The 25,658-nt window shown below is 44.6% G+C and overlaps 1 protein-coding gene across 1 annotated transcript in view; it reads left to right on the top strand.

The window, feature by feature from the left end:
• PRR5L (proline rich 5 like) overlaps window positions 1-21,762 on the top strand; it is a 58,002-nt gene extending 36,240 nt beyond the window's left edge. The window contains exons 6-10 of the mRNA XM_026034767.1: window positions 7,395-7,452; window positions 9,309-9,400; window positions 12,318-12,458; window positions 14,099-14,225; window positions 19,918-21,762. Coding sequence (XP_025890552.1) covers window positions 7,395-7,452; window positions 9,309-9,400; window positions 12,318-12,458; window positions 14,099-14,225; window positions 19,918-20,300 — 801 coding nt within the window. The 3' untranslated portion in view covers window positions 20,301-21,762. The remainder of the gene's footprint in view (window positions 1-7,394; window positions 7,453-9,308; window positions 9,401-12,317; window positions 12,459-14,098; window positions 14,226-19,917) is intronic.
• Window positions 21,763-25,658: the final 3,896 nt, after the last annotated feature.

The following is a 25,658-nucleotide window of genomic DNA, read 5'->3' as shown; positions in this document are numbered from 1 at the left end:
TTCTGATGCTAGATTGACAGCACACACCAGTGATAAAAGATACTATTCCTTCCTGAAGGGCAAGAATCCCAGGGCAGTGGAAAGGGAAAATGGACTATTTATGTTGCACAGAAGGGCTGACAAAACTATTTCATTTGCCTGACGGTTCAGTGTCACTGCTGATGCCAGCTGATTTGAGGCTATACAGCTGCCACCCAAGACAGCAGAGTTGAATCAGACTGCTGATTTGACTAAAAAAAATAACCTTGAAATAAAGATAAAAAACTTATCAGTCAGTAGAGCTACCTCATTTGACTTGTGCTCAGCATCACTGACATAAAGATGACAGCAGTGGGTCACCAGTGTAGGGAGCAGAGTGAGGCTGTATCTTTTGGCAGCAACTTCCTCAAAGCCYGCTGAGAAATTGTATCCTGAAAACCTTAGTATAAAAACATGTATCCTGAAAAATCCCTTGCAGTGCACCTGGCTTGCAGTGCGTCTGGCTTGCAGTGTGTCCTGAACGATCTCTTCTCAAGAGCAGGCAGGCAGCCTTAAGTGCCCCAGCAGCAATTAGAACAACTAACTGATTCATGTAATTTTTGGCTGTGATACATTGACTTACTCACTTTCCATTTCTTATGCCATAGCATTTGTAATCGAGTCCACTGAGATAATGTTGGGATTTGGAGGAAAGGGGTATCCTGGCCACTGGGACTTCCTGGGGGCAGCCTTGGATTTCTGGAAAAGCTTCTTTCATCTTCATGTTTTCTGGTCTCCTGGTTGTGAAGAATTTTTTTTTAATATAAAAGCAGTAAGCACTGATAAGATGCAGTGCCTTCCTGATCCTGCCTTCAGCCTGAAACCAAAGGCTTGACAAGGATGAAATGTTTCTTTTCACTCTTGAGGGTCTTATTAATTCTGAAACTCACAGAGGCGAATAACAGTGCTGGCCATTTCACAGCTGCTCATTTAGCAGCACTGGTTTATGTATATTAACTGCAACTGGATTTCTGAAGTACAGAGACGAAACCCCTTATCTAGGTACTGTAACATCTACCAGCACTCGTGGGTTGCAAATGCAGAAACTCTGTTGCTGAGTTAATACCTCACCAACTTGAAGACCATTGGCTACAATGTCAGGATTGGCAGCTGAAGGATGGTGAGTTGATTGTATTTGCTCACTTAATTCAATGGGAGCTTTGATATCTTAAAAACAGAAGTGAAGCTATTACATAATTTCCAGTCTGTTGCTGTGGAGGACCATAGAAGTCAAGAAGTCTTGACTCAAAATCAGGCGCTGCTTTCTGTTTATAGGAAAACCATATAAACCACAGTCTGCAATGAGACCCATAAGGTGTCAAGCGGAGCCAAATGAAAGATTATAATGAATATTTGCAAAAGTAAGCAGTAACACTAACAGCACAAGCCCTGACCTAAACCAAATGATTTTCCTTTGCCCTCTCTTTAGAGCTGTCGGAAAGAAGCCCTGGTGCTGTGCACTGCAGTCAGGCTCTGCTGTGTAGAGAGCCCCTTTTGCCACAGGTTGGCCTCCTGGGTGACAGCTGAGCTTAGGGACAAACACGCACTTGTCCCTGTGCTGCAGCCATGTGGAGCTTTCTGCCTGAAGCACTGTTGCATGCCTCTAACCTGACCAATGTCCCCGAGCTCTTCTCCTTTGAAAGTCTGCATTGCAGAGCATTGCTGGCAGTAGAAAAATGTTGCGTGTCTCTCTCCTGCTCAGTGAAACAGAAAACTGGAGTGTGTGACATTTCATTCATTGGCCCCCGGTCTCTATTTTTGCCTCTTTCATAATGAGGCATGGGAATGGTTGTTTAGGTATTGAAATGTTAGTGCTACTTGATAAAGACATCGCTAGCTCTTATGTGACAAAGTGCAGTCTCATGCTGGCTGCCAGTGGCTGCAGCAGTTTGGCCACTGGTGAAAAGGAAAGAGCTGAGACTTGGGTGATTTGCAGAGTGCAGCCATATGTCTGCCACAGGCTTTTGGGTCGAGCTGCTCTTTATTATTGCAGTGCTCTTCCAGCTGGCTGGGAAGCCCAGTTCCCTCAGGTCCACCAATTATTTCTGCTTCATCTGGCCCTTTCTAGCACGGGCCCTTCGTGGAGCAGCTCCAGGGGCTCCATAGCAACTGCCTGGCCTCGCCATGGTGGGGCCCAGGGCCGCTCTGCTCTGTGCACGTGGGCCCTGTGCTGGCGCTGCCGGCAGAATGCCCTGCACGCCCGCTCTGTGCATGCGTGAGTCACTTGAAGCTCCCATGTAAGCGTCCCCGYGGGGCTGCGTGCCAGGCTGGCTGTCCCCTGGGGCTCGGGCTCGCCGCGGAGAAGCTGCGTGGAGCCGCGGGGCTCCCTTGCTCTGGCTGCTGCCATCTCAAGGCTCTGCTTAGACTGTTCCTCTGCTCTCCTTACTCCCACTGCAGCACTTTCTGCTCAGGTGGGATTTCTTTTCTACTTATGTTTTGAACAAGGCTGACTGAAAGAGTCATATTAGGATATTATTTCTGGTTTTATGTGGCAGTATTTTTTCTGTGTAGGATTAAAATGATCTCCCTTTCTCTATCACTGCTTTTTCCTCTTCCTAGAAAAAAAAAAATCCCCAGTATTTTTGAACAAAAAAATCCCCAATATTTTTGAACAAGGTATTAACACTATGGCTCATACAGACTTGCGTTTTTAAAACCCTGTCAAAAAGGAGGGAGAGTTTGTGTGCAACTGGCAATATCTTGCTGGAAAATACCTTTGGATGATTTTCTTTTTTTTTTTTTTTCCCCTTTAAAATTAACTTGAGATTGTCCCAAAGGAAAAAAGTGACTCTGTGCTCCTTCTAGAACCTGTGCGGTGTCAGTTTAGCGCCAGTGTTCAACGTTGGTTTCTGGGGTGTGGAGGGAGTGGCACTTGAGTGGTGAACTGTTTACAAGAAATTCTTTTTTTATCCAGCAAAATTGGGGCAATTATTCTGAGTTTTCTCTGGAACAATTGACTTTCCTTCTGAGTTTGTTTCTCATTGACAAATTAGTATTGATTTTTTTCAATTTTAATGTGGCTTTTTAAAGGCATGCTGGCTATGTTTAGCTGGAGAAGTGAAAGGAAAAGACAAGTTGTTTGTAATTAAGCAGCTATCCTTGTAAACTTTTCCTTTCCCCAAGTGTAGTGGCTCATTGGGAAGCAGTGAGCAGTGAGAGTTAACAAGAGGACTCTGATGCCTTGMTGACGTCCAGAGCCATGACTTGTCTATAAGATATGAAATTTCTCATGATGGCAGAGAATTCCTTGCTGTTCTCTTGGCAGAATGGCTCAGTTACATTTCCTAACCCTCTTGCTTGAACACAGCACCCACAGCAGGTCAAGCCACGCTGGGATAACTGCCCCTCAGCAGCCCTTGCTAGCTCTGCTAAGAGGCTACCACCATGGCCAGGTGCAGCACCTCCTGGCAGGATTAACAGGACTGGTTAACAGGAGCCCTTGGGGTTTGCTCAACAGGCCTCTCAGCCAGCGCTACTGCTGCTGCTGGGCACAGCTGGGACACTGCCAGCAAGGGCACTGCCAGCAAGGGCGCTGCGGGGACCAAAACTCCTGCCCAGGATGCAGGGGAGGCCACGGAGTCACCAGCTGCACCAGTGCAGCCGGAGCTCAGAGAGGTGCTTTCTCTGGGCCCAGCTCTTAACGCCTGCCACAGCCTCCCGCTTTGGTCTTTGCACTGCAGAGACCCTCTGMATTCGTCCTCTGGCTAGAGACATGGAAAACACTTGCCTCGGTCCCTCAGGAAGGGAAGGGAATATGTCTGTCCTGGGTCAAAGAGAGAATTACTGGTAAACTCTCTGCATTTTACAGCATGGCATGYGACTCCCATCAGAATATATATATTATTTAAGCTCTCTATTATTTCAGCACAACTTATTGAGGAAGAATAATGAGCACATGAAGCTTGTGGTAGGGAGCTTTCTCCTGCACAATAAATCTGTGCTGAGGAAAAACAATCAAAATTGATTTTTCTAAAGTTTTGAATCCTGGCTTCTGAAACTTTGAAAGCTTACTTAAACTTACTCTCTGTTGTCTGTTTGTATTCGGGGTATACCTGAAAGAGCCACTGTGGCYTTCTGCACATACTGAGAATATGAAGCTTTCAGCCTGCAGAATATTACCCTTATCTCACAGTATCACCCTTATCTCTTCAGATTTATCAACTGCATTTACTTGGGGGGGTTAACTCAGACTTGTGTTTCTCTGTAGTCCCTATTTCATTGTAGAGAGAGCAACGGCGGGTTTGTGGCACCCATAGTGAGACTGTAGCAGCCAGGGTATCCTAGCAGCAGGGTTAGGACCACACTGCAGGAATCTGGGAAAAGCTGTTTTGGGAAGGGAATAAACCCGCAGTTAGGCTGTGATTGCAAAGACACAGAAGGCAGCAGTTGAACTTTTTTTTGCATAAATGTGTCCTTCAAGCTCATTTAGTATGATCTGTGTATTTGGTCCTGCTTGTGGATATAATATTTATTTTCCCTCTTGGCTGTGTCCTTCTGCGTTGCCTGTGGCAATGAGGGGTAAAGCAGTAACGAGGTAGACAAGGTCTGATGCAAACTCCCCCTGTGGCTGCGTTGGATTGGAGTGATTTGTCTGCAAGCAGCGGAGGACTTTYGGATGCAAACATGTCTGACTTGCTTGATCTAAGGGGGTGATGTTTGGACTCAATACCTATCTAAGGTGCTGTCTTTAACAGAAGAGACAGGTTAAGTAAAATTTCCAGACACATTCCAAGATTGGAAGTGAAAAGAAGTGGTGGTTGTTGCTAAGTGTCTCTCTTCCCTAGAAAAAATGAAAATTAGAGGGGATAACTGAAACATCTGCAGCAGCTACATGCTTATGGAACTAAATGTTTTTTAGAAAACTTAAGAATGAGAATGTATTTTAGTATAGGGAATTAGTGATGGATATGTTCTAAACAGCAATATTAATTCTTCAGGATAATGATAAATATATCTAGTTTTTAATACATTGAACTTTGCTGCACACTAAGGGATGTAAATTCATATTATGTTTGCTGACACAGCTTTAACGTAGAAAAGATCTCTGAAAGTAGAAAATGTTAATAATACTGACTGGAAAATTGTATGCACATGACTAAGGAAGAGTATGTAAATTGAAACCTAGTGTGCTAGTACAGATAGAGAAGGCTTCATATTTCTTGAGAGAAACAGAAGAAAATGAGTGTGACATCCTCATTAATTTGTATGTATATTTTAAATTATAGAATAGTTTAAAATGACTGAGTATTAAAAATGAACCATAAATTTGTGCTGCAGTGTATAAAAACTGTGAGCACTGAGTGCTGATGGAAAAACAAAGAATTGAAATATTTTCTTAATAAAAGAAAGCGTATGGAAGGATTGAAGTGTAGCATCCCCACAAGCATTATCTTATTCTTCAGATAGAAAAAAAATATTTATAATGTAAGTGGGCTTATATTTTGGGTTTTTTTCCATATATTTTTTCGAYTCCAGATATCTTCTCCCTCCTCCTTTTTCACATTTTTACTCATTTCCTTGAAAATGTTTAGTTGTTATTTTTAGACCAGACCCTAACAAGTTGTAGTCATTTATTTCTGCTGAAAAAATCTAAAATATGAATGTAGATCTAGACAGCTTGGTGTCTCTCCTCAAAACTTTTATTTCTATACTGGAAAATTTGCAGTCACTTTCCACTGGTTGATAACAGTATTTGAAAATATTGCAAATTTTGTGATTCCCCTGAATGGACCCATCCTACTGTTGCTCACTGCTCTTGCCATTGCCTAGGTGAGAAGTGTCTGCCAGTTAAGTTCTCTGTGTAGCTCACCCCTTCCTTTGGCAGTCCCCTCTCACCCCTACTCCAGTAGCAGTGACTCTCAAGCCTAATGCTAACCTAACCAGAGAGTGAGCCCTACTACACAATTGCCCAGATGCAAAATTTCTGTCTCACAAGTTATATCCAGAGTCCAAAAAATGCAGAAAGTGGACTTTTTCAGGAGAAATCTGTGGTTTTTTAGGTACAACTGAGAGAGCTGTTGTGAGTGGGCTGGTAGGACTCTTGAGTAGCAGATCTTTCTCCTGCATTGGAGAGTGAAGTTTAAGTGCAGTGTATCACAAACCAACATTTGTTTTCCTTTTTAAAATCCCTCCAGTAACAGCACAGTTTAGTGTCTCTTGTCCTTGAGAGGATGCTTGAGAGGGGAGCTGCTCCCTGCTTGTGCTGGCTCGTACTTGTACCTCTTTTCATGTATCACCGACGAGCCCGTTCTCCTGMCACGTGGCTTTAACAGGAGGCAGAGCACAGGGGCAGGGCTGTGGCCAGCAGCTCTTCGGCGGCTGTGTTGGAGCAGCAGTCTACAGTAAAGTGTTCACTGGGAGCCATTGCCTGCCTTCTCTGCTGGTGGAGGGGTTGAAAGGTACGACTTTGGCACAGTTATCCATTAAAAACAAGTGCTGGGAGGATAGACATTAGAGGCCTTGACTGTTGTGTGACAAGCTGATGTTGAAAGCTTTCAAAGGAACAGAAGCTTTACTTGCTATCAGTGTGATCTCTGTGGTAGAAGCAGACCTTCTGGGAAGCAGTAATGTTGCAGYACCATTCTGCAACTCCTTTTTTTGAGATTCTCAAAGCTTTTCAGAATAACTAACTTCCACAGTACTCTTGGGAGAAGAAAATGGTAAGTATTATAAACATTTCTTTTACATTTGGGAAAATAGGAGCAGAAAGCCTACAGGCCAGATATTAGATACTGAGATGTCCAGAACTGCAATTATCTTGGTTTGGTCCATCATGATAAAGGTTATTTAGAAAGACTGTGGCTGCTACCTCTTTCTCATGCAGCTTAAGACTGCACACTGAGATAATTCAGTTGGTTAATAAAGCAAAAAATGGACTGGTAAATGGACAATATTCTGTTCTTGGGTTAGGAATTGATTTATTGTATTGATTTATTATGCAGTCAGGCAATCACCACACTAGTGCAAAGGAAGAGCAGAGTGTGATGTTCTGATAATATTTAACTGTTTGATCACCTACCATATGGCTGAGGTGTGGCTTATGTGGCTGTGGTTTTGAGTTTAAAAAGAGAAAAAAGTGTTTTCTTAACTTCCTCCCTATGACCAGGAGAAGTTTATTCCATGTGGTGCAAACCAGTTCTGGGAAGTGTCTCAGGTATCTAATGTGCCCTCTGTGTTCTCATTTCAAAGAGTGTAAATGAAATGTGTAAAACTCGCAGTGAGACCAGGTCTGGTGGCAGTGTCGTGAGCAACTGTGACATGACTAATGTTACGATGCCTGCATGTAAAGAGAACAACATTAGAAAAAAAATGTATTCTCCCATGTTAATTTTAAACCTTGGAAAAGACAAATGCGTGTGTCTCTTCTCTCTTGGCAGAACCAACTCCTTGCGAAGGGCTTGCTGTTTATAGAGGAGAAGGTTAAGCTGTGTGAAGGCAAGTATACTAAGAAACCCACTTTGAAATGTTCATATCCAACCATTCCATTATTTCTGAGAATTATGAAAATTAAGTTCCAATCTGTAATAAGGTGGGAGCTGCTTGGAAGTAGGTTGATGCTGCTCAAAGAGTTTGGGAAAGATGAAGTTTCCCGGGCAGGCAGCAAACCCCCCTACTTTTGGGCAGCAAACCCCTTACTTTTGCTTCTTTTTGATGGCCCTAATTTGAAGCAGACCTGGAGCCACTTTGCCATGTAGACTGTCACCTCTGCTGTGAATGACTCAGATGCTTTCCCCTCACCTTTCTTTTGTAATGTGTAGCCTCATTCCAGGTCTTGTGGTCACAGCAACGGAATTTCTTCTAGGTGCTTCTCAGTTAGCTTTGCATTCCTGGAAGAGAGCTGCTATTGCAATACTTATAGAGGGAAAGAAGKTGCTGCTGCAGGACATGACAGTGTTTTACTGTGCCTGTTTTTCAAATCACAGGCTTTTATTTTAATGTCATTTTTCTTGATACAGTCTGCCAGAATCTCTTTCAATGCCTGTAGGAGATAAAATTTCTGGAAGAAACAAACCATTCCTCCTTCCCTTTCAGAAGACAGAGTAATTTATGATTCAGGAGTAATTTAACTGGTATTTCATTTTAKCGCTACGCACCAAAATGTTAGAGTTCTAGGGAGGAAATAGAATAGGGAGACATTCAAAACTAATTTTGTCTGTTTCCKGTTTTCTTTTTCATCTAATGCCAGTTTCTGGTAATGGGTAACTGTGATAGGGGTGTTGGGTAGGTGCTTGTGTGTTTGCAGTCCCGATTTTGAAGCCAGCATGGCCTCTGGTACAATAAAGCCTTGCACTCAGCCCTCCTGTAGTCTCTGATGAAAAGGAAATGTTTTCTGAGTCTGGCTCTGTTGGTTCTTTGCCTTCTGGCTTGTCTCTTTAAGTGAACCTAGAGGCACAACTGATGGACAAGAAAAGTCAGATGAGAAAAACACTTCAGTGCATAACTCATCTGAGTTGCAGTTTTATATATAATTATTAAATATGGCTCTGTATTTCCACTGATARTGTTTGGGGGAGGTGATCCTAAATTGAAAGAAACACTGTAAACACTTTACCTTTGGGATGTGAAGAATCTTCTAAAAAGCTTAGAGGTCTTGGACATAAATGCTGAGAAACATGCACAGCTCTGTAAGTCAAACATATGAGTATAATTTGAAATGTCTGTGCAAAGTACCAGGTTGAGTAGAGCATTTTTGCTAATACTAGCCTTTTGACCACAGCTGTATTCTTTTTATGGGAGTCAKGAGTAGCAGAACTTAGTCTGCTTCSATTTTAAACACCCACTTACATTTAGGAATACTTGTTGGAGCCAGATTCACGGGAGGGGTGGCCATAAGTGGATTTCGCTTGGGATTCTTCCCAGTTGCCAAGTATGAGAGGAGCATGGTGGCATTGTGGTGGCTCGCCAGTCACGAGCAAACATGCCTGCAAGAGTTACAGCTTCTGTGGCTCTACATGGGAGCGTACAGCCTCCTGTGTGGGGGAGGCTGGAGAGAGCTGCGCTCTTAAATTTGCCTCCTTGACTCAGTTTCAGCAGAATAGCCAATACTGCCTGCGACCTCCTCTTTTTCAATATGAGCTGCTAGCAGTTCCTGTGTGAACAACCTTATGTCTCTGTAACTTGGGGCAAATCTTAACTGACGCAAGTCCATTTTTTTGGAGGGACACTGCGAACATGAAGGATGGATTTGTAGCTCTTGCTTGGGAAAGCAGGGGGTAATGGAAAAATCCAGCTTGACTTTACTGTTTCTTTTGCTAAAGGACCTCTTTTCTCCCCATCTCTGTTTTTTGTAGGTGAGGATCGCATTGATATCCTGTCTGAAATTTGGGATCAGTACTTCACAGAAACCCTTCCCACACTCCAGGCAATATTTTATCCAGTTCAGGTAATCTTAATTAAAATTCAAARTTAACTGCCTTTAGAGGCTGATCCCTGAGTGCTGTGGTGCGCAATGGATACCTGAGTTGTGTCTTTAGAAAAACCTCTCTTGGGTTTTAGATTTTTTAGTAAAGGAATGAGTAAGTACCTGGGTAGAAAATAAACAAACACTTTATACAAGACTGCTAACCAGCTCTATTATGAAAACTGTATATTACTTCAGCAATGTTGGCCTGTATCAATCCTTTATGTAGTTTTGATCAGAGTTTCCAGTAATAAGTCTAAACAGCTCCCCTGTCTATTTTGATCTTTTCTCCAATCATAGGAGAAGCAAAAATGTTACTTTTGGGTAGAATGACATTCTTAAAAATGTTAGCCTCCTCCTCTTGACTTTTGCCTGTTTCAGGAGTGATGCTTCTGGAGACATGTCTCATTGTTTTTTCCTTGTATTGTTTGAAAGACAGCAGGTAAAGCTCAGCTCAGGTTGCTCTTTCCCTCTAATCCTATGAAAGCTGACATTTCCTAAAAGAGCCAAAGACAGACACTAACCTTTTCACTGTATTTATTTTCACTCTTTCCTTGCTGCAGATGATTAAAAGGTAGGTGCTTGGCAGGTAAAACTGCACAGTTGCAATATTTTCCCCATTTTCTCCTTTTGCAACGGATTTGCAGTCATTGAGTGACCTAATGTGTGGAAGCAGGGATTTGTTTGCACTGTGACAAATTCGTGTGCCATTTTAGGAACATCTGAGCTAGCTATGTGCCATACCCATTGATGCAGATGTTTATGCCATTTACCAGCAAAATCTACTCCATTGCTGTTATGTCTCTAACAAGAAACTGAACAAAGATCACTGTGTGGTGGTGAAGCTTTTGGAAGTAATTTGATGGTGGTGAAAGATTATTTGAAAACTTAACTTTCTTGCTGTTATCTTTGTTGTCACCATCTCCGAGTCTTTCAAGAACATTTTGTAGAAGCTGGGAAGTTAGGCAAGTATTGTCATTTTTCAGATAAATGATGGAAAGGTGGCATATCAGATACTTACAACTATGCAAGCATCTCAGTTCTACACAAATCTATGAAATTTAAAACCCCTAAGAACCTGAAGTATGCTGCCTAAGGCTGCAACAGGGTGCAGGGAGAAAATGAATCAGAATTATTCTAATTCCTGGCCAGTGCCCCAATGACAAGTTTGGCCTCATCTTGCAAATAAGTAACTGTATATACCTATTTACATGGTGCTTCAACAACTATAAAGGAAGATCACCTATCAGTTCTCCTTCAGCACGTCCCAGTTCTTTCTGGACTGATCTAGTCGATGAGCAGTTCCTTTGTTGGTCCCATCTTCTGGGACTCCTCTGCTGCAAATGTCAGTGTAAGCATTGACCCGAGTTCTTCTGTGAYCCCAGTAACTGTCCATTCAGAATGCAAGTAAGCCAGCCAAGTGGGTGAGCACTTTAGCACTGGGAGCAACTAGAAGTAACTTCCTATCTCAACTAAGTTTGAGCCTGAGGCTTATAATTGTTGCAGAAATATGACCTTTAAGCAGCCGAGTTGCTTAAATTGCTGTACAGAAGGAAACTATGTAAATAGGTCACTGACTTTTGTATAGTTGCAGCTGCTTATGTGACTACTTGGGGTGGGGAATTAATAGCAAATCTTGTTGTTTTTGTATGGCACAGTGGGACATTTGCATTTTGAAGTGGAATATGAAGTTAGTTGAACTAAACTGYGTGATAGAAATAAGAAATGAGCAGCTGCTGAGTTCAGAGATTTGTACTGGTCTTTTCTACATCCCGATTTTTCCAAATACACACTGATGATTTTGAATAGCAACGTGTTTTTATTGTGGCTAAGTTGGCCTTGACTATTGGCTTTAGATCTTATTTGCATATTGATGATGCTGTTAATTATGACATTAAACCCATTTTGAATTAATGATTAACTGGTGTTAATTCCTTCCAGCCAAATATTTGCCTCAGTGAGTGGGTTATGGAGACTATAAAGTGGTTCCAAAATAGAGCATAGGGCAGAGATTAACGCACTGGAGAGAACAGGGGAAACTCTTCAAGCTGGAAAGTGCTGGTCTGGTCTGGACTGGCCAGGATACAGGGCTGGGAGGAAGATTTGTGCATTTAACTTAAGCTGTTGTGGGGCAAGAGAAAATCGTGGATGCTCTAAGCTTAACAGAAGGTAACTCTAACACTGAAGTGCAGACTGGAGTTCAGCTTTGATTGAATTTGCTGAGAAACCCTGCAACATTGTCATCTGTTGGAACTGATTGCTTGTGTGTTGACGTTGAAAAATAAAATCCAGAGGACACAGAATTCCTTTTGGCAAAATCAAAGCTGTTGCTTTTATCCTGTGTCCAATTGTTTTCTATATCGTGTTGCAGCCAGAATGTTAAGTGTAATGGGCTGAGTTGTGCATTTTTATCATCTCAACTAGTTTTAAAGTGCAAATGTTGGGCAAAAAGAGGATCTAACACTGATCAGAAGTAGACTTACATAAAGAGTATTCTGTACCATCTTCTCCCCTACTAACTCTACTGCGTATCAGCTCAAAGTGACAAAAGCACAGGCTGCCTCCATTCTAGGTTTCARATGTTTGTGACTAACTTGTTTGGCAGTTGGTGTGTTTGGACATGTAGTCTGTTGGTGAAATTCAGGCTCATTTTTGGTTTCACTCCAAACCTAGTGGCACCTCAGATGAGCTGTTACTCATATGACAGTTTGTGTGGGACAGCGATGAACTGATAAAGAGTACCAGRAATCCTCGAGTTGAGCAGCTGGTGGGTACTTTACCACAGCAGCAACTGGCAAGATGGGGTCGTTTGTTTCTGTAGTTACACATGTTGGTGTTGCTGGTGTGCTGCTCACATGCACCTTTACTAACTGTTTTCTTTTTCCTTCTGTGTTTTTAGGGTCAGGAGTTGACAATCCGTCAGATTGCTCTTCTTGGYTTCAGAGACTTGGTCTTGTTAAAAGTGAAATTGGAAGAGATCCTACCTCTGCTTCAGACAAAGCTCCCAGCTTCCATTGTCCAAATGCTATTAATTCTGCAGGTGAGCATTTTTTTTTTCTTTGCTTGATTCCACTTGACATTCTTGCAGTCATCTAAATGACAGGAACCCTGGAAAGGACAGTGGGGACGATAAAGGGTGTGAGAAGKGGGAAGTTGTATATGCATTTAGAGGAATGTAAAACAAAGAAATGATAGATAAATTGACAACGGATAGGATAGTCCTTACCCACGAAAGGGCCAGATTCTAGTCTTTGGTGTTTGTATTTTTCTTCCTATATTAGCTCCGTAGCTGAGAACAGTCAAAGGATTCTTTAGTCACATAAATTGCCCACTCACAGCTTCTCTAAATGCCTCTATATAGGTACTAGGTCTCCAGAACTGTCAACCTTATAATGACAGGATGAGTCTACCTCATTATGGTATTCAAACAAACTGTAACTGCTGACCACATAGCATTAGTCTTCTTCAGGTAGATGGGACACTTAGCCTAGCTTGTAAGAGAAATATCTTTTGGTAGCAGGCAAAATGCTTTAGGTCTTCCAAACACCTTTCCCAAGAGACATAAAACTTCTGCGAGGACTGTCCTTTGTATCCAGATCACAGGAGGATACTGCTTATATCTTGCAGTCATGGCATGTACAGCCAAGTATACCAGATGTTTCATTTTTTAATATGGTCCAGCCTGAGAGACACAAAATACCAGATTCCAGATGTCTCCGGGTTTCATTTCCCCTTGGCTGTAGTATAAACCAAGTGGCAGGGAAAAGTGGCTAAGCTGGTATTTTATACGAGTTATCAATGTTTTAGTGTGACCAGTGACCACAGACTGTAATGACAAGAGCTATTAAAATAAAAGTTGAATTTCTCTGAAATATTTTAGTAAAAGATTTGAGGGAAAAGAAGGTCCCTTATGTGACACACCCCACAGTAGTGAAGAAAAGCTGATTGAGGCTTTGCAGGAAGTAAGACTGTAAAGGCTCTCGTAAATTACTGTTAAATTAGAGTTATCCTCACACCTGTAAGCTGAACTTCAGCAAATGTTTCTCCTGTGGTCTTATCTAGGGTGTGAGATATCCTTTGCCCAAGCTGTGTTAAGGCCTGTCCACAAAGAGATATTTCCTGGCAGAATTGCCCTGATGTCCTTGCTCCACTGTAGTTACACTGTAGTTACATGTACACTCTTRGGGGAGTGTACATGGGAAGCATGCCCAACAGCTTCCTATCCCACGGCCCGAAGAAGACAAATGTCTGCTTAGTATCCACAGGAGCAGGGTTAGGACTTGAACAGGATGGTCAACCTGAATAGTGCCCAAAACTCCTTTGGGGGCAATTAGCTCTGCTTCTCCAAGTGCTGTCCTGTTCCCTGTCACAGAGCCAGCCTTTCTACTCAGGTACCAGCAGAGAGCTGCACTGCTCAGTGCAGAGACATGCCCTTACCTGGAGGGGGATCCCAGCCCTTCTGATTCCTAGAAGTCATAAGCCATATATACAGATATATATATGTGTGTGTGTGTGTGTGTGTATATATATGTATATATATGTATATATATGTATATATATGTATATATGTTTGTGTGTGTATAGATATATATTCCTATATGTATTTATGTTATACACTGTATAAATACTGTATTCAAAACTATCAAAGCATAATGTTGTCTTTCCATGTTGGAATTTCAGAGTGTYCATGAGCCTACTGGCCCCAGTGAGGGCTATCTGCAGCTGGAAGAACTGGTCAAACAGGTGGTATCGCCCTACTTGGGCTTGTGTGAGGACCAGAGCTTCCCTGGAAGCTCCTGCTTACTTGGTAAGACACACTCTCTTTCTGGAAGCTCTTGCACACACTCATTAGGGTAGACCTGTTGTTAGTGCAAGGCAATGCACAAGACATTCTGAGCATTGTTTTTTTTTTTTTTTGAAAGGCTTTTTATTTCCCCTGACAGAGTGATCTGTTATGACCCCACTACTGCACAAACTTGTGAAAAATCCCTCCCCTTCCTGCAGTGGATTTGATTTGAAAGCTGCTGTGGTTCATGTCTGGAGTCCTGACTTCACCCTCCTTTCCTGCCTATTGCCYGTGCCTGCTTGCTAGCAGGCCACCTAGCTACTGTATCTGCTGGACTTCACCACCAGTAAGACTACTAGCTGCTCATTTTGAGAGATTATTTATTTATTTATTTATTATTTTAATGCAGTCTTCCTTCTATCTGGGAACTGTTTAAAAAAAAAAAAAAATCTGTGTTTAAACTGTGAATAAATATTCCAAGGTGAGAGAACTGGCACTGTGCTTCACGAAGGGAATGCTTGTAGCAGAAAACTTCTCCACACATAAACCAGGAGAGCAGCTTACAAATGGGTCCAGCAAGAAAAGATTGAGCAGCCTGGAAATGAGTATAGCGATAACTGACTTTATGACCAAAATTTCAAAAGAAGTGAAGAAAGCTCCAATTCTCCCTCTGTTTTGCCACACTTTATAATATTTAGGCCTTGCTATAATAAAATCACTGAGGACTTCAGATATCTGCAGACACACAACCTGTCTTTTGCTACACCTTAACAGCACAGGGGAAGTTGGCCAGGTAACAGCAGAACTTAGTAGAACTTGGGGTGTCTGTGTATGTAACAAATTCATGGCATGATTACAGGAAGACCTGATCCAGAGGCTAGAGTGAGACCACATCCCTCCCATAAAAGCAGAGCCTGGGTAGATTTGATTGTTTGGCTGCTTGTGGRTGACTGCCTGCTGCTGGGATAGTTTGGAATATAGAAGCCTGACTTATTTCTAGCCGTTATGGTTTTCTTCCAACTGAAGAAGCCATTAGTATTACAAAGCAAGTCACATGAACTGGTCTTGTAAAGTTTATGTCCCTTAAAATGATTGCATTTGCTTTAATTTTTAGCTGTCATTTTTAGTTGTGTATATTTCCCAGGTAGCCTTTTGCCCTCGCTCCACCCTGTGCTGAGCAGGAGGAGGAGAGGAAGAGCTTGTGTTTGCATTACCCAACACCGTCAGCAGAGTAGCACTTCTGCAGATAATCTTGTTATTTTCAAAGGGCTTCCGTGATTTCTGATGCTGAGCTTCCAGTTCTAATCAAATTTTTGCTCTTCCTYGTTCACTCTTTGTCATCTCTGTACTTTCTCAGAACCAGTTTCTTTTTTCCCTGGGCAGTCCATAGCAATGAATCTCAGTGGCCTCCCTGCCATACAGGGACTCTGTAGTAGCTTTTGTGAAGTGCACTTCTGGGCTTTAGACATATTTGCATTCCCAGTGCATGTTGTAGAATSCAGGCCTCCCTCTGGATTGGACACCTCAAGATGAAAGAGCATTGAGAAATGTGGCACAAGGAGGCCCCTACTCCCTGCTGGGCTTCAGCGTGTGTTAAGCTAGATTTAAAGTGGGAGGGGYGTGCTGCAGGAATCCATGTGAAAGGGGACCTGACAGCTCCCACAGGGGAATTGTAGCASGCGGTATCCCCACCTCCAGCAACAATTTCTGAAGTCAGGATGRAGCATGGGAAGAGAGCTGGACCTAAGAGCTGAAGTTCGAGGAAGGAGGATGAAGCTGGACTGTGCCTGATTAGCATAGGCACGCTCTTCTCAGCAATCTTTTCCTTAAAATTTCTAAAATACTTGAAAAGTTATTAAATATGTGAACTAAAATATTGCAACAGTTAAGAAAGCAGTGCCTGGTGTCATTGAGAAATGTGGTACGAGGRATTTGTCCAAGACCTCTAGCAGAGTGGGAAGTCAAGCAGAACTAAAACACCAACTCCTGCATCATTCTTCATTTCAAAATCACCTCTGCCTTACTCCTTCATAGTGTTGCCTTTCACCAAATTCCATTTGGCCTAATTGCCCATGCTGTTGGATCTGGGGGAAAAATGTCCTTATATAAACCTCCAAAGGAAAGAGTTCCTGGTAACTTGTGTTGCTGTTTTAGTAAGTTGAGAGATTGAAGATGTAATTGAAAGTATATAATACTGCGATCTGACATCCAGATCTCTAAACAAATTAAAGAAGGCACTACAAAATCTAAATTAGGAAAGTATGGTTATATAATGCCCCAATAAAATGGTCTTTCTACTTCTTCCTTATCCTATCTCTGTGAAATGAGTAACCTACAGTTTAAATAGCCCTAGCAAATTCCAGGAGACTGGGAGAAGCACTGTGATTTTGCAAACTGACCTTTTCTGTCCTTAGTTAACTTTTTGGCTGTCTTATTCAGTCACCTGGATTTAAAGCATGATATATATTTGAGCAGCACTTTTATCTCAAAAGATCACGGCTGCGAAAAGAGCCAAGTGAAATAACACTGTTTCTAGTGCAGAATGTAGCAGCTTGGCTGAAACAGAGAAGCTCATAAACAAGCAGGAGAGCAGTTAAAGTTTTATTTCTCCAAAATAAAGTAGGTGAGGATTTTTCCGAGCCCTGGGGATGAGCTCTTGATAGTGGTTGCCTGCCATGGGAATGCTGCCCGGCCACTGGGCTGCCTGCAGGCAGGGGCACTCGATGCTGACTGGCCAGGGTGAGGGCKCCCAGCGCTCGCCCAGCGGTGTCTGCCCCGCTGCTCGCCCACGTTTGTGGGTGCTGCTCAGCTCTGCACTGAGCCCAAGTGTGTCTTCACTCGCACTGCAGAATGTCTGGGCTGCAGGAGGTACTTTGGGGTAATGGGACCCAGGACTTCTGTTTTGTTTTTCACATAGGAGGCAGTTCAGTGCTCTTGTTTCCATGCTGATAGAGCTCTGGGGGAAACTGCAGTCTTTTGAATTGCTTTGTTTCCCTCCATAGCAAAGTTTTTCCAATCTCTCCATCCACATTCAGATTAGATTACAGAAGTTTAGTAATACCAGACTTTGAAGCATTGTGCTTTTGAGTGTATGTACACACATGCACACACCTATACACAGTGGGTATATGCCTGTGAGATGATGAATTTAGACTGGCTGGTTGGTCTGCAAACTGCCACAAGGGTTGATGTCACTGATAACACTAGCTGACAATTTTATCACGGCTACTGAAGAGGTAACAGAACAGGCCCCTTCCCAGCTGAGGTGAAGGCCGGGGAGCCAGGCTGGGCAGCAGTCATTTTACATTATTGCTTCCCGCATTGCTCCTAATGGACTTTACTCTCTCAGCTCATCACATTGCCTTTTTCAGCAGCACTGAAAACTTGCACACTTTTTTCTCAAGGGAATATTTTTATGTATTAAGCACACATCAGGACATGACTACAGCTTTTCTTTCTGATCTTTCTCTTTCTCCTGTTGTTTTTTGGGGTGGAGGTGGGGGGGTGGGAAGGGCTCTTAGTTATCCCTGTATAAATGAGGCCTATTTTCATTTTAAATGTGCTGTTTGGGAAAAGAGAAGAAGAAAGATTCTGCCCTTGCCTATAGATCTGCAGTAACAGTCTGGAAAATGCTTTTTGCATGGCTTGGTTTAGTTGGATTTGTTCAGATCTATCAACCTATCTAAGATGGCACAGCTGAAGCCACTGCAAAATAGCCACAAATTTAGTATTAATTCCTGTGGAGGGGGACTGCTATGAACCACTATGTAAGCCAATGTGTTTGCTTTTTCCTCTCAGTCCAAGACCTACTAAAGCTTCAAGCTGAGCAGTTCCTAATGTAGGACACCTGAATACTTCTAAGGATCTAGGTCATTCAAGTTACAGGTCGATRACTACCCTCACCATTGGTTTCTCTCTTCTGGTGTCTAATACTTGACTTTATTAATGGAAGTCAGAAATGAAGATGCTCTGGTGGGGGAGGCAGAGAAGCAGCTGCTGCTAATTCCTCACATGCCGTTTCAGTCTTGTCTACACTAAAGCAGCCCCGTGCTACGGGCTTGGCTGCTTCAGGTGCACCTGCCGGCGGGGCGGCCGGGAGGAGAGGGATGCCTGCGTGCCTCCCTTGTGTCCCTTAGCACTGCAGCCTGCTAGGCACTGAGCTCTAGCGGACACTTGAAGAGCGTATTTACTGTTGTCACTGACCTCAAAGTTTATTTTAATGTATTCTTAGCAAAAAAAWATATATATATATCTTTTTGAATGAATGTATTGCTGGAAGCTGCAGGGCGAACTGCTTTCATAGCTCGGCTGCTGCCAGTGGTAGAGTTTTGGCCACTCAGCCATTTCTCCCTGTAATAATATAGAGTTTGTTTTCTGCCTTTCATACTGATGCAAGCTTCCAAAAAGTGTTTCATAACCTTCAATGCCTGGTACTTCTGCTTTGMATTTTGCTATTCTGTCGCTTGTGCTCTAAAGTCTTGGTGGAAAGATTTTACATGGTCTAAAAGGCCCCTGAATTAATGAATTGAGACCTTGCCCTTTCAGAAACTGAGAGGCAGACAGAAGGATAGATAAGGAACAGCCTGATGAGCTGCTTCTGTGAGAGATCACAGGAGATGTTGAACCATACATAGCCGTGCTGCACAGCGGCTGCAGGCAGCAGACAAGAAGTAACATTGCCTGATTAAGCGTTTAAGGGGAGCAAATTACAGAGAGGCCAGGACACAAACTCGGACCTCTGCTTGTCAGTCTTATCAATGTTGGAACGGCAATGGTGCTTCATGATGCAGTGCTGGGCACTGTGCCTTGGGCTTGAGTTTTACACCAGATTTCCCTCTCCCCCTTTTTTTTTTCCCTCCCCCTCTGAATGCTTTGCTGACAGACCTTGCTTAGACCCTGCGTCCCTCCTGCAGTGGTGCCGTGTTGCTGTGCAGCCTTGGCAGTGCTCTGCCAGTGCCACGTTCTGCCTCTGCACCTTTTCCCCTCTKCATTCTGGTGCACACTCGGGTGTTTGCAGTGTCTTGCCCTAAAGCACCCATGTTTCAGAAGTAGATGAATTGTGGGGGTTTTGTACATGGTCTTTAGAAAGTACAGTGGGATGGTAGTAGCCAAACAAATAGCCTTTCTCTAGGTAGCTAGAATGGTGGTGCAATGTCAGGAATTTCATAGRCACCTGCTAATGGCATCTCTTGAGACAAATTTTCTAGAGAAAGGGGCATCTCTTTATGTTCTCACTGAATGTTTCCTTGAGGGCAGATTTTTCGTAAGTGAAGAGTAAAAAGTAAGAGTTTGCCTCTCCAGAGGTCTTGTTTCCCCTTTCTTGCACCAGTTGAGGATTTCGGTGAACAACCACCTGAGAGTTCCTGCCCTTCTCTCGCCCTCCCTTTAAGTAAGAAGACAATCAGGGCGCTAAAGGAAGTCTTGTTTCTGTAACCACCACTTTTCATCTCGCTTCTCTTGTAGGTAGCAGCACTGTTGCTTTAAAGCAAGATGGGAGCTTTATCCCTACTGAGGAGGAAACAGAACTGCTTTCAAAACCTCTGGCAGGAAGAACTAAACTGCATTTGAATGTTCCTCAGGGATAATGAGAAGGGGAACCCAGCGTGCAAGTGAATAGTGAATACTACCTGTGTCCTGCRGCCAGCCTAGCAGCTTGGCACAAGGCTTCACCTGTACCTTTCTGATCACTCCTGCATTCCTTTTTGTCTTCCAGAGAGACGGTACTCCAGATTGCGTCCTAAGCCTGGTATTCTGAATTATTCCTCTCAAATGGTGACGAGTCGGCAGCCCAGCGAGATGGCTCTGACACCGCTGACAGAGCAGGAGGGTGAGGCTTACCTGGAAAAATGCGGTAGCATTCGGCGCCACACAGTTGCCAATGCTCACTCTGATATTCAGCTCCTGGCAATGGCCTCCATGATGCACACAGGAATGGTCATTGAAGARTCAGACAGTAACGAGAAGTGCCTTCTCCTGCAGGCCAGTTTCAGCCACAGGCAGTGCTCCAGTGAGCCCAGCATTGCTGACGGGCCAGAAGCAGTCATGGCAGCAGGTAGACAGGACGCTGCAGAGCTGAACTGCACCTCCGTCAGCTAGAAGAAGTCTTGCTGAAGAGACAAGAACTGTGTGCACTAAGCTGGAGAAATTATCCTGTCATGTCCCCTGGGGAAAGAGGAGAATATGATCTTGGCTCACGTCATTGAAATGTTTGGGTGGGGTGTCTTAGGTCTCTTTGGAAATGCTCTGTAGATTTATGTTTCCTGACTTCAGTCATTGTTGATGGAGGTACTGGACTGCTCCTAGACAAGCACTGAGGACTACAAAGGTTTCATTGCTGAACAYTGCAGTCTGTCTTCTGCAAACTGTCTTCCTGTACTGGCCCAAATCTTTAGGCCTCCATTTCCCTTCTGTTTCTTTGGTATGATACAAATTGGCCTCATTGTGCTTTTGTGCATCTTTCCCAAAACTGCACTGCTTGCTTGCTCTGCGCTTCTGTAGCGGAGTGCAGTGTTTAGCAGACTGCTTTAGCACCTTCTGTCTGCCTCTGGCACTAGGATGGCAGTGGCTGCATTTTTGAAGTTGAACTCAGGCGTAAACCCTGCATCTTACAGAAAAATCTGTTCCAATACCTTGTGAGAGAAGGAAACCCTTTTCTTCGCCTCCCCTGAGCACAAGTAAAAAGTCCAAATCTCAACAAAGCTGAACTGAACGGGATATATGTGGAGGCCCAAATGAGTACTGTATATGTATTTTGTTTGGTTCCAGTGGTATCTTTAGGAGTAGTAAAATAGGTGCAAAGGCAGGAGAGAGTGTGGGCAAAATATTGAGCATTTTGGCATTTATCATCAATTTTCCCTCCAAAGTTTAGTTGGGCTGCCTGAAACGATATATCTAAATGGATTCCTTCAAAAGGGAAATTCTTWACAGAGTCTGCACTTCTGTGTGAGGAAGACATAAAAGTGCTTGTCAAGACTGGACCATCGTGATTGCAGGGCACAAGCTGACAGAAGGATTTCATCCTTGGGCCTTTCTGTTACCTCCTGGACTTGTGGATTTTGTGAGACCAAAGATAACCAGCTATATGTAGAAAGGTATCTTGTCTTTCCAGCATACCCATGAARTACTTCTGGCCTTCAGTGGTGTTTGATTCAGTGCAGTATTTCTTTAGAGACAGCCCAAGAGCTATTTGCAGTCTTTGTTTTAGTTTCAAAGATCAAAAGTGGGCCCAGTTCTCATGAACTGCAAGTGTGCCTGTGTCAGGCACCGCAGTCCTCTTTACAGCATTGCTTCGTACTCAAACACTGCTTCTGTTGGAACACAACCAATCTGTTTGAGCAGACCCCTGGGATGCCCTGCTGGTGTCTAGCTAAGCAGATTTGCAAGTGTAATTACAGGCTTAGAGGTGAACTGAATTGCTGCCCTAAATGTCAAATCCCATTAAAAATGTGGCTATGACACCACGGCCACTAGAATCCTGTCCCTGTGGTACTGACTATAAATAAATCTATCTTGACAGGGAAAACAGAAGACTAGATGAGCCCTACAGGGGCTTTTTTTTTTTTTTTTTTAACACATGCTATTGCTATGCCATTAACTACAGGACCTGTCCCATTCTGTTTTCGGCATTAAGCATCATATGCTCCAGTGCCTGCAATGGAAGCACAGCTCAGACCTGTCAGGATCTGGGATCTGGCTCTGGCCACATGTACAGCAAAAAGAAGGCAGATCAGCATCTTCTGAGGCTCACATTTGTCGAAAGGGGTGTTTGGAAAGTTGTGCCTTAGCGCAAACCACTTTTGAGTAATCTTTCCTTTAGATGAACTCTAGACTGCATTGCCTTCCTGTTTACAGAGTGGACTGATGAGGCCAACCCAGGATGGCCTTGGGCTGGACTAGGGCTGCATGGCCTCTGCAGGGAGAGTAGGGCTCGGGAGCGGGCACTAGCGCTGCCTCCGTGCGCCGCCTCCAGCGCTGGGCGCCCRGGGCCGTCCCGCTGCAAGGCAGTTCTGTTGGCCACGGGCAGGGATTTATTTATTGCCTTGTCTTCGCCACAGTCTGGCATGTGGGGAAGTGACCGTTCTGCAGGATTTCAATTCATTCTTACAGATGCTTTTCTTCTGTTTTTCCTTTACYCCATTTCTCTTTTGCAATTATTCAAGCCACTTGGATTAATGAGTACATTCATTTTTTATGATGAGAATGATTTATTTATTTCCTGACACACTCTTGGATCATCATYTCTGGGACTAATAGGAAGCTAGTCCTGGTTTTAACTTGAATTTCTTTTGTTTTACATGTATGTATAATTTGTTTTGATTTTGTATTGGTTACTTCGCAAAAATTTGCACGAAGCCACTCTGAATCATGCACTTCCCTTTTGTTTTGAGGGAGAATTAAAGCTGGTGGCTTTCCTTTGTGAACTGAAGTAAACAAAACTTGCTCTGTAAACAACATTGAGGATCTGATAATAAGCATCACTTTTACAAGCATTTAGGATGCACAAGGCTCTGGGAGCACATAACATTTCCAAGCTACACAGGTAAAACTGGAAGTGCCTGGGAAGCTGTGCCCTGCAGCATGAGGCTGGCGCGGAGGAGTGGTGCTCCAGCRGGACGCAGAGGAAGGACCACGCGTAGCGCCGCAGCACCAGCACTTGCTGCAGGATCATCTCTGCCGCCTTAGGGTAGGTCCCCAAAAGCAACTCTGCCCTCAGGTGAAAGCTGTGATATGAGAAAAACTGTATTTTCCTTGCCAGATTTTGCTGTGAGGCTGGTGTTACACTTCCTCTCAGCTCCTGCCTCACCCAGCTGTGCTGGAGCACAGGGCAGGTCTGTGCTGCTCCCGGTAGCCTGCTGCTGGAGAAAGCCTCCTGGTAAGATGTCAGTACCGGGAGAGAGGATTTCTCTCACCAGCTCCACAAGTCTGCATGTTAGCTTCTAATTGGATGATTATCTAGATTATGTCACTTCCCATCTTATCAAATCTTGCCTCCCTCTGCCAGTTTTAGTGCTGTCTTCTCTTTTTTTTAAATAAGTAATTTCTTCTCTGCGTCCTTACAATTCTGCTCGTAAACCTACTGAGAGGTCCCAGCAGACTCGGGCAAGCAGGGTGGTTTTATTGCCAACAAGCTGAGCTGCTTCAGTCCCCTCCTGGGTGAGCAGCCACCCAGTTTATTTCTAACTTTTGTTTGTGAAGAAGGCCGCTAAATCCTGTTGCGCTGAAGGTGCTGGTGGTGCTGCCAGCATGGGAACTGCAGCAGCTTTGGAACGACTCATGTAGCATGTTGCCCTTTCTTGTTAGCTCCTAGTGGCAGTGGGTTACCTGGAGAGGAATATTTTTTTGGATGCTTACAAGTCTAAAGACTGAAAGCTGACTTTTTGAGACTGCATGTATGTTAATAGAGATTATTCCTCCCTAAACATCTGTTATAAACTAATCGCTAATCGTTGCATTTATGTATCATTTATATGAACTATTTTTAAAAAAAAAAAAAACTTCTGATGTAAACCCAAGGTCGCCCGTTTGCCGTGGGGCACTGTCTGCTTGATGCAGCATGGGGAAGAGTAACCTGCACACTGGCTGGCTGTCCCGCTTTGCTGCGTGCRCTGTGTGGTGCAGGCAGCTTATGGGCCATCAGCCTGAGCAGGAATTGGCAGAGCAGCTGCCACAGGTGCTGCCACGCAGCCCAGAAGCTGCCTCCTAACTGCACTGCCTGCCCCCTCCTGACAACACGTAGCTCTTTCCTCGTGCCAGCGACCAGGGTCGTGGGCTGGGGACACATCTCATTACCTGCTCTCAYGTTACTAGGGCAGTTCTAGCAAGAGAAGGGGGATTTGTGTTGTAACTTGGTGAAAGTTGGTGGCACTAATTTGCACTTCACTGGCCAGTGCCAGGAGTCTATGTCCTATGCTAAGAGCAAAGTATAGTGCCCGTGCACAGCTGTTACTGCGCCCAAAGCTGGCCTGCAGAAAGAGGCTTGCTGTCTGTGGGTCTCTCTCACACTCAGGAAAAGTTGAAGAYGGGCAACTTTTAGGTATTGATGCAATGTAAGTGAAAGCAAGTTTCTCTCCTCATTCACAACCGTGAAACTTGGGGGCAGATGGAGATCTGTTAAGCTGGGGAAATTCCAAGCAGCAGTAACCTTTCCTTCCTACTTTCTTCCTGCCCCCACATTTTCACACCCTCTCACTTTGCAAGCTGAAGATTGGAGCCTGGATTCCCCCTCCTCACTTTGTGCTAGAACTGCCACTACCCCACCAGGGAGCCTTCCCTTTGTCCTTCCCACTTCCATCTCCAGCCTTGTCAACTCTTTCCCAATAGGGAGGTTATTTTGTACAAAAATAAATTATGATGGCTGCATAGGAGCTGCACCAACACCTTCAGCAAAGCAAATTACAGAGCAAATTAATCCTGCTCTTTCCTCTCTTCTAGGTTCTGTAATAACTAGAAGCCTCCAAGTGCTGAGTGGAAGCAGGAAGCAGTGTCAGAGGGCCCCCTGCTCTGGGCAGCCCCTCACGGTTCCTGCTGCCCTTTACTGTAGGCCCTGGCCTGTCGCGTGGCTCCCTCCCAGCCGCAGCCGGGCAGTGCAGGACAGGCACAGAGTGGGCATGGATGTGCCCCTCCTCGCTGCGCCGCTCTGTGCTCCTTCCAGCAGGCCCATGAGCTTCTGTGTCGTTAGTGGCCAAGCCTCAAASAGGGGTGGAGAAAGGTAGGAAAGACTGCCCTCCTCCTAGACCCTGTGCTAGTCTGCCCTTTGTGGTAAAGTGCCCACTCAGGAAGGAAACATGCCACTTAGTGAGCTGTGAGTCAGGTGCCAGGGCTCACTGAAGAGGTGGGAGCTCAGACTGTCTGCTCTGTCCTGCTGCCCCCAGGGAGGCACTGCTCYGTGGAGAGTCGGAGGCTGCCCGAGCAGGCAACGGAGAGGGCACGTGTCCRTGTCCTGCTTCAGGCAGCCACTGCACCTGGGCTGGGAGATGGGCCAGCCCTGGCTAGCTGCATGGTGCAGTGTGCTCCTCTGTGCCCCTGTGCTCCCCCGTGAAACAACTCAGCCACGGACTGCCAGAAAAACTACCCAGCGTTTAGAGCTACGCACTCTCCTGCCAAGTGGGAGAGCTGAGCTGGCTCACGAAGGGGCCGCAGGGCTTGGCACGAGCATCGGCAGCCTCGGCCACCCGCCCGCCCAGCATCGCCCTTTGGAGCCGCGCGGTGGGTCTGTGCAGCTCCGAAACCTCCCTGGGAGCTGGGTCCTGGCTGTGCCCGTGGCAGTCCGTGGCGGGGGCGGGCAGTGCAACCTCGCGCCCRCAGGGCCCGGCGCGGACAGCGCGGTCAGCGTGTGCCCCGCTGGCGGTCTGGCTGCGCGGGCGGCTGCTGCGTCCTGCACGGAGGGAGCGGCCTGGCGGCAGAGCTCAGGAAACCCGTGACAGAAAAGTGAGAAAACAAGCACAGGATGTGTCA

This window comes from Nothoprocta perdicaria, unplaced genomic scaffold, assembly GCF_003342845.1.
Source record: "Nothoprocta perdicaria isolate Ctin4 unplaced genomic scaffold, notPer1 scaffold_15, whole genome shotgun sequence".
In the NCBI taxonomy this organism is placed as follows: Eukaryota; Metazoa; Chordata; class Aves; order Tinamiformes; family Tinamidae; genus Nothoprocta; species Nothoprocta perdicaria.
Note: the sequence above shows the minus strand (reverse complement) of the source record. Positions and strands in the feature narration are given on the sequence as shown.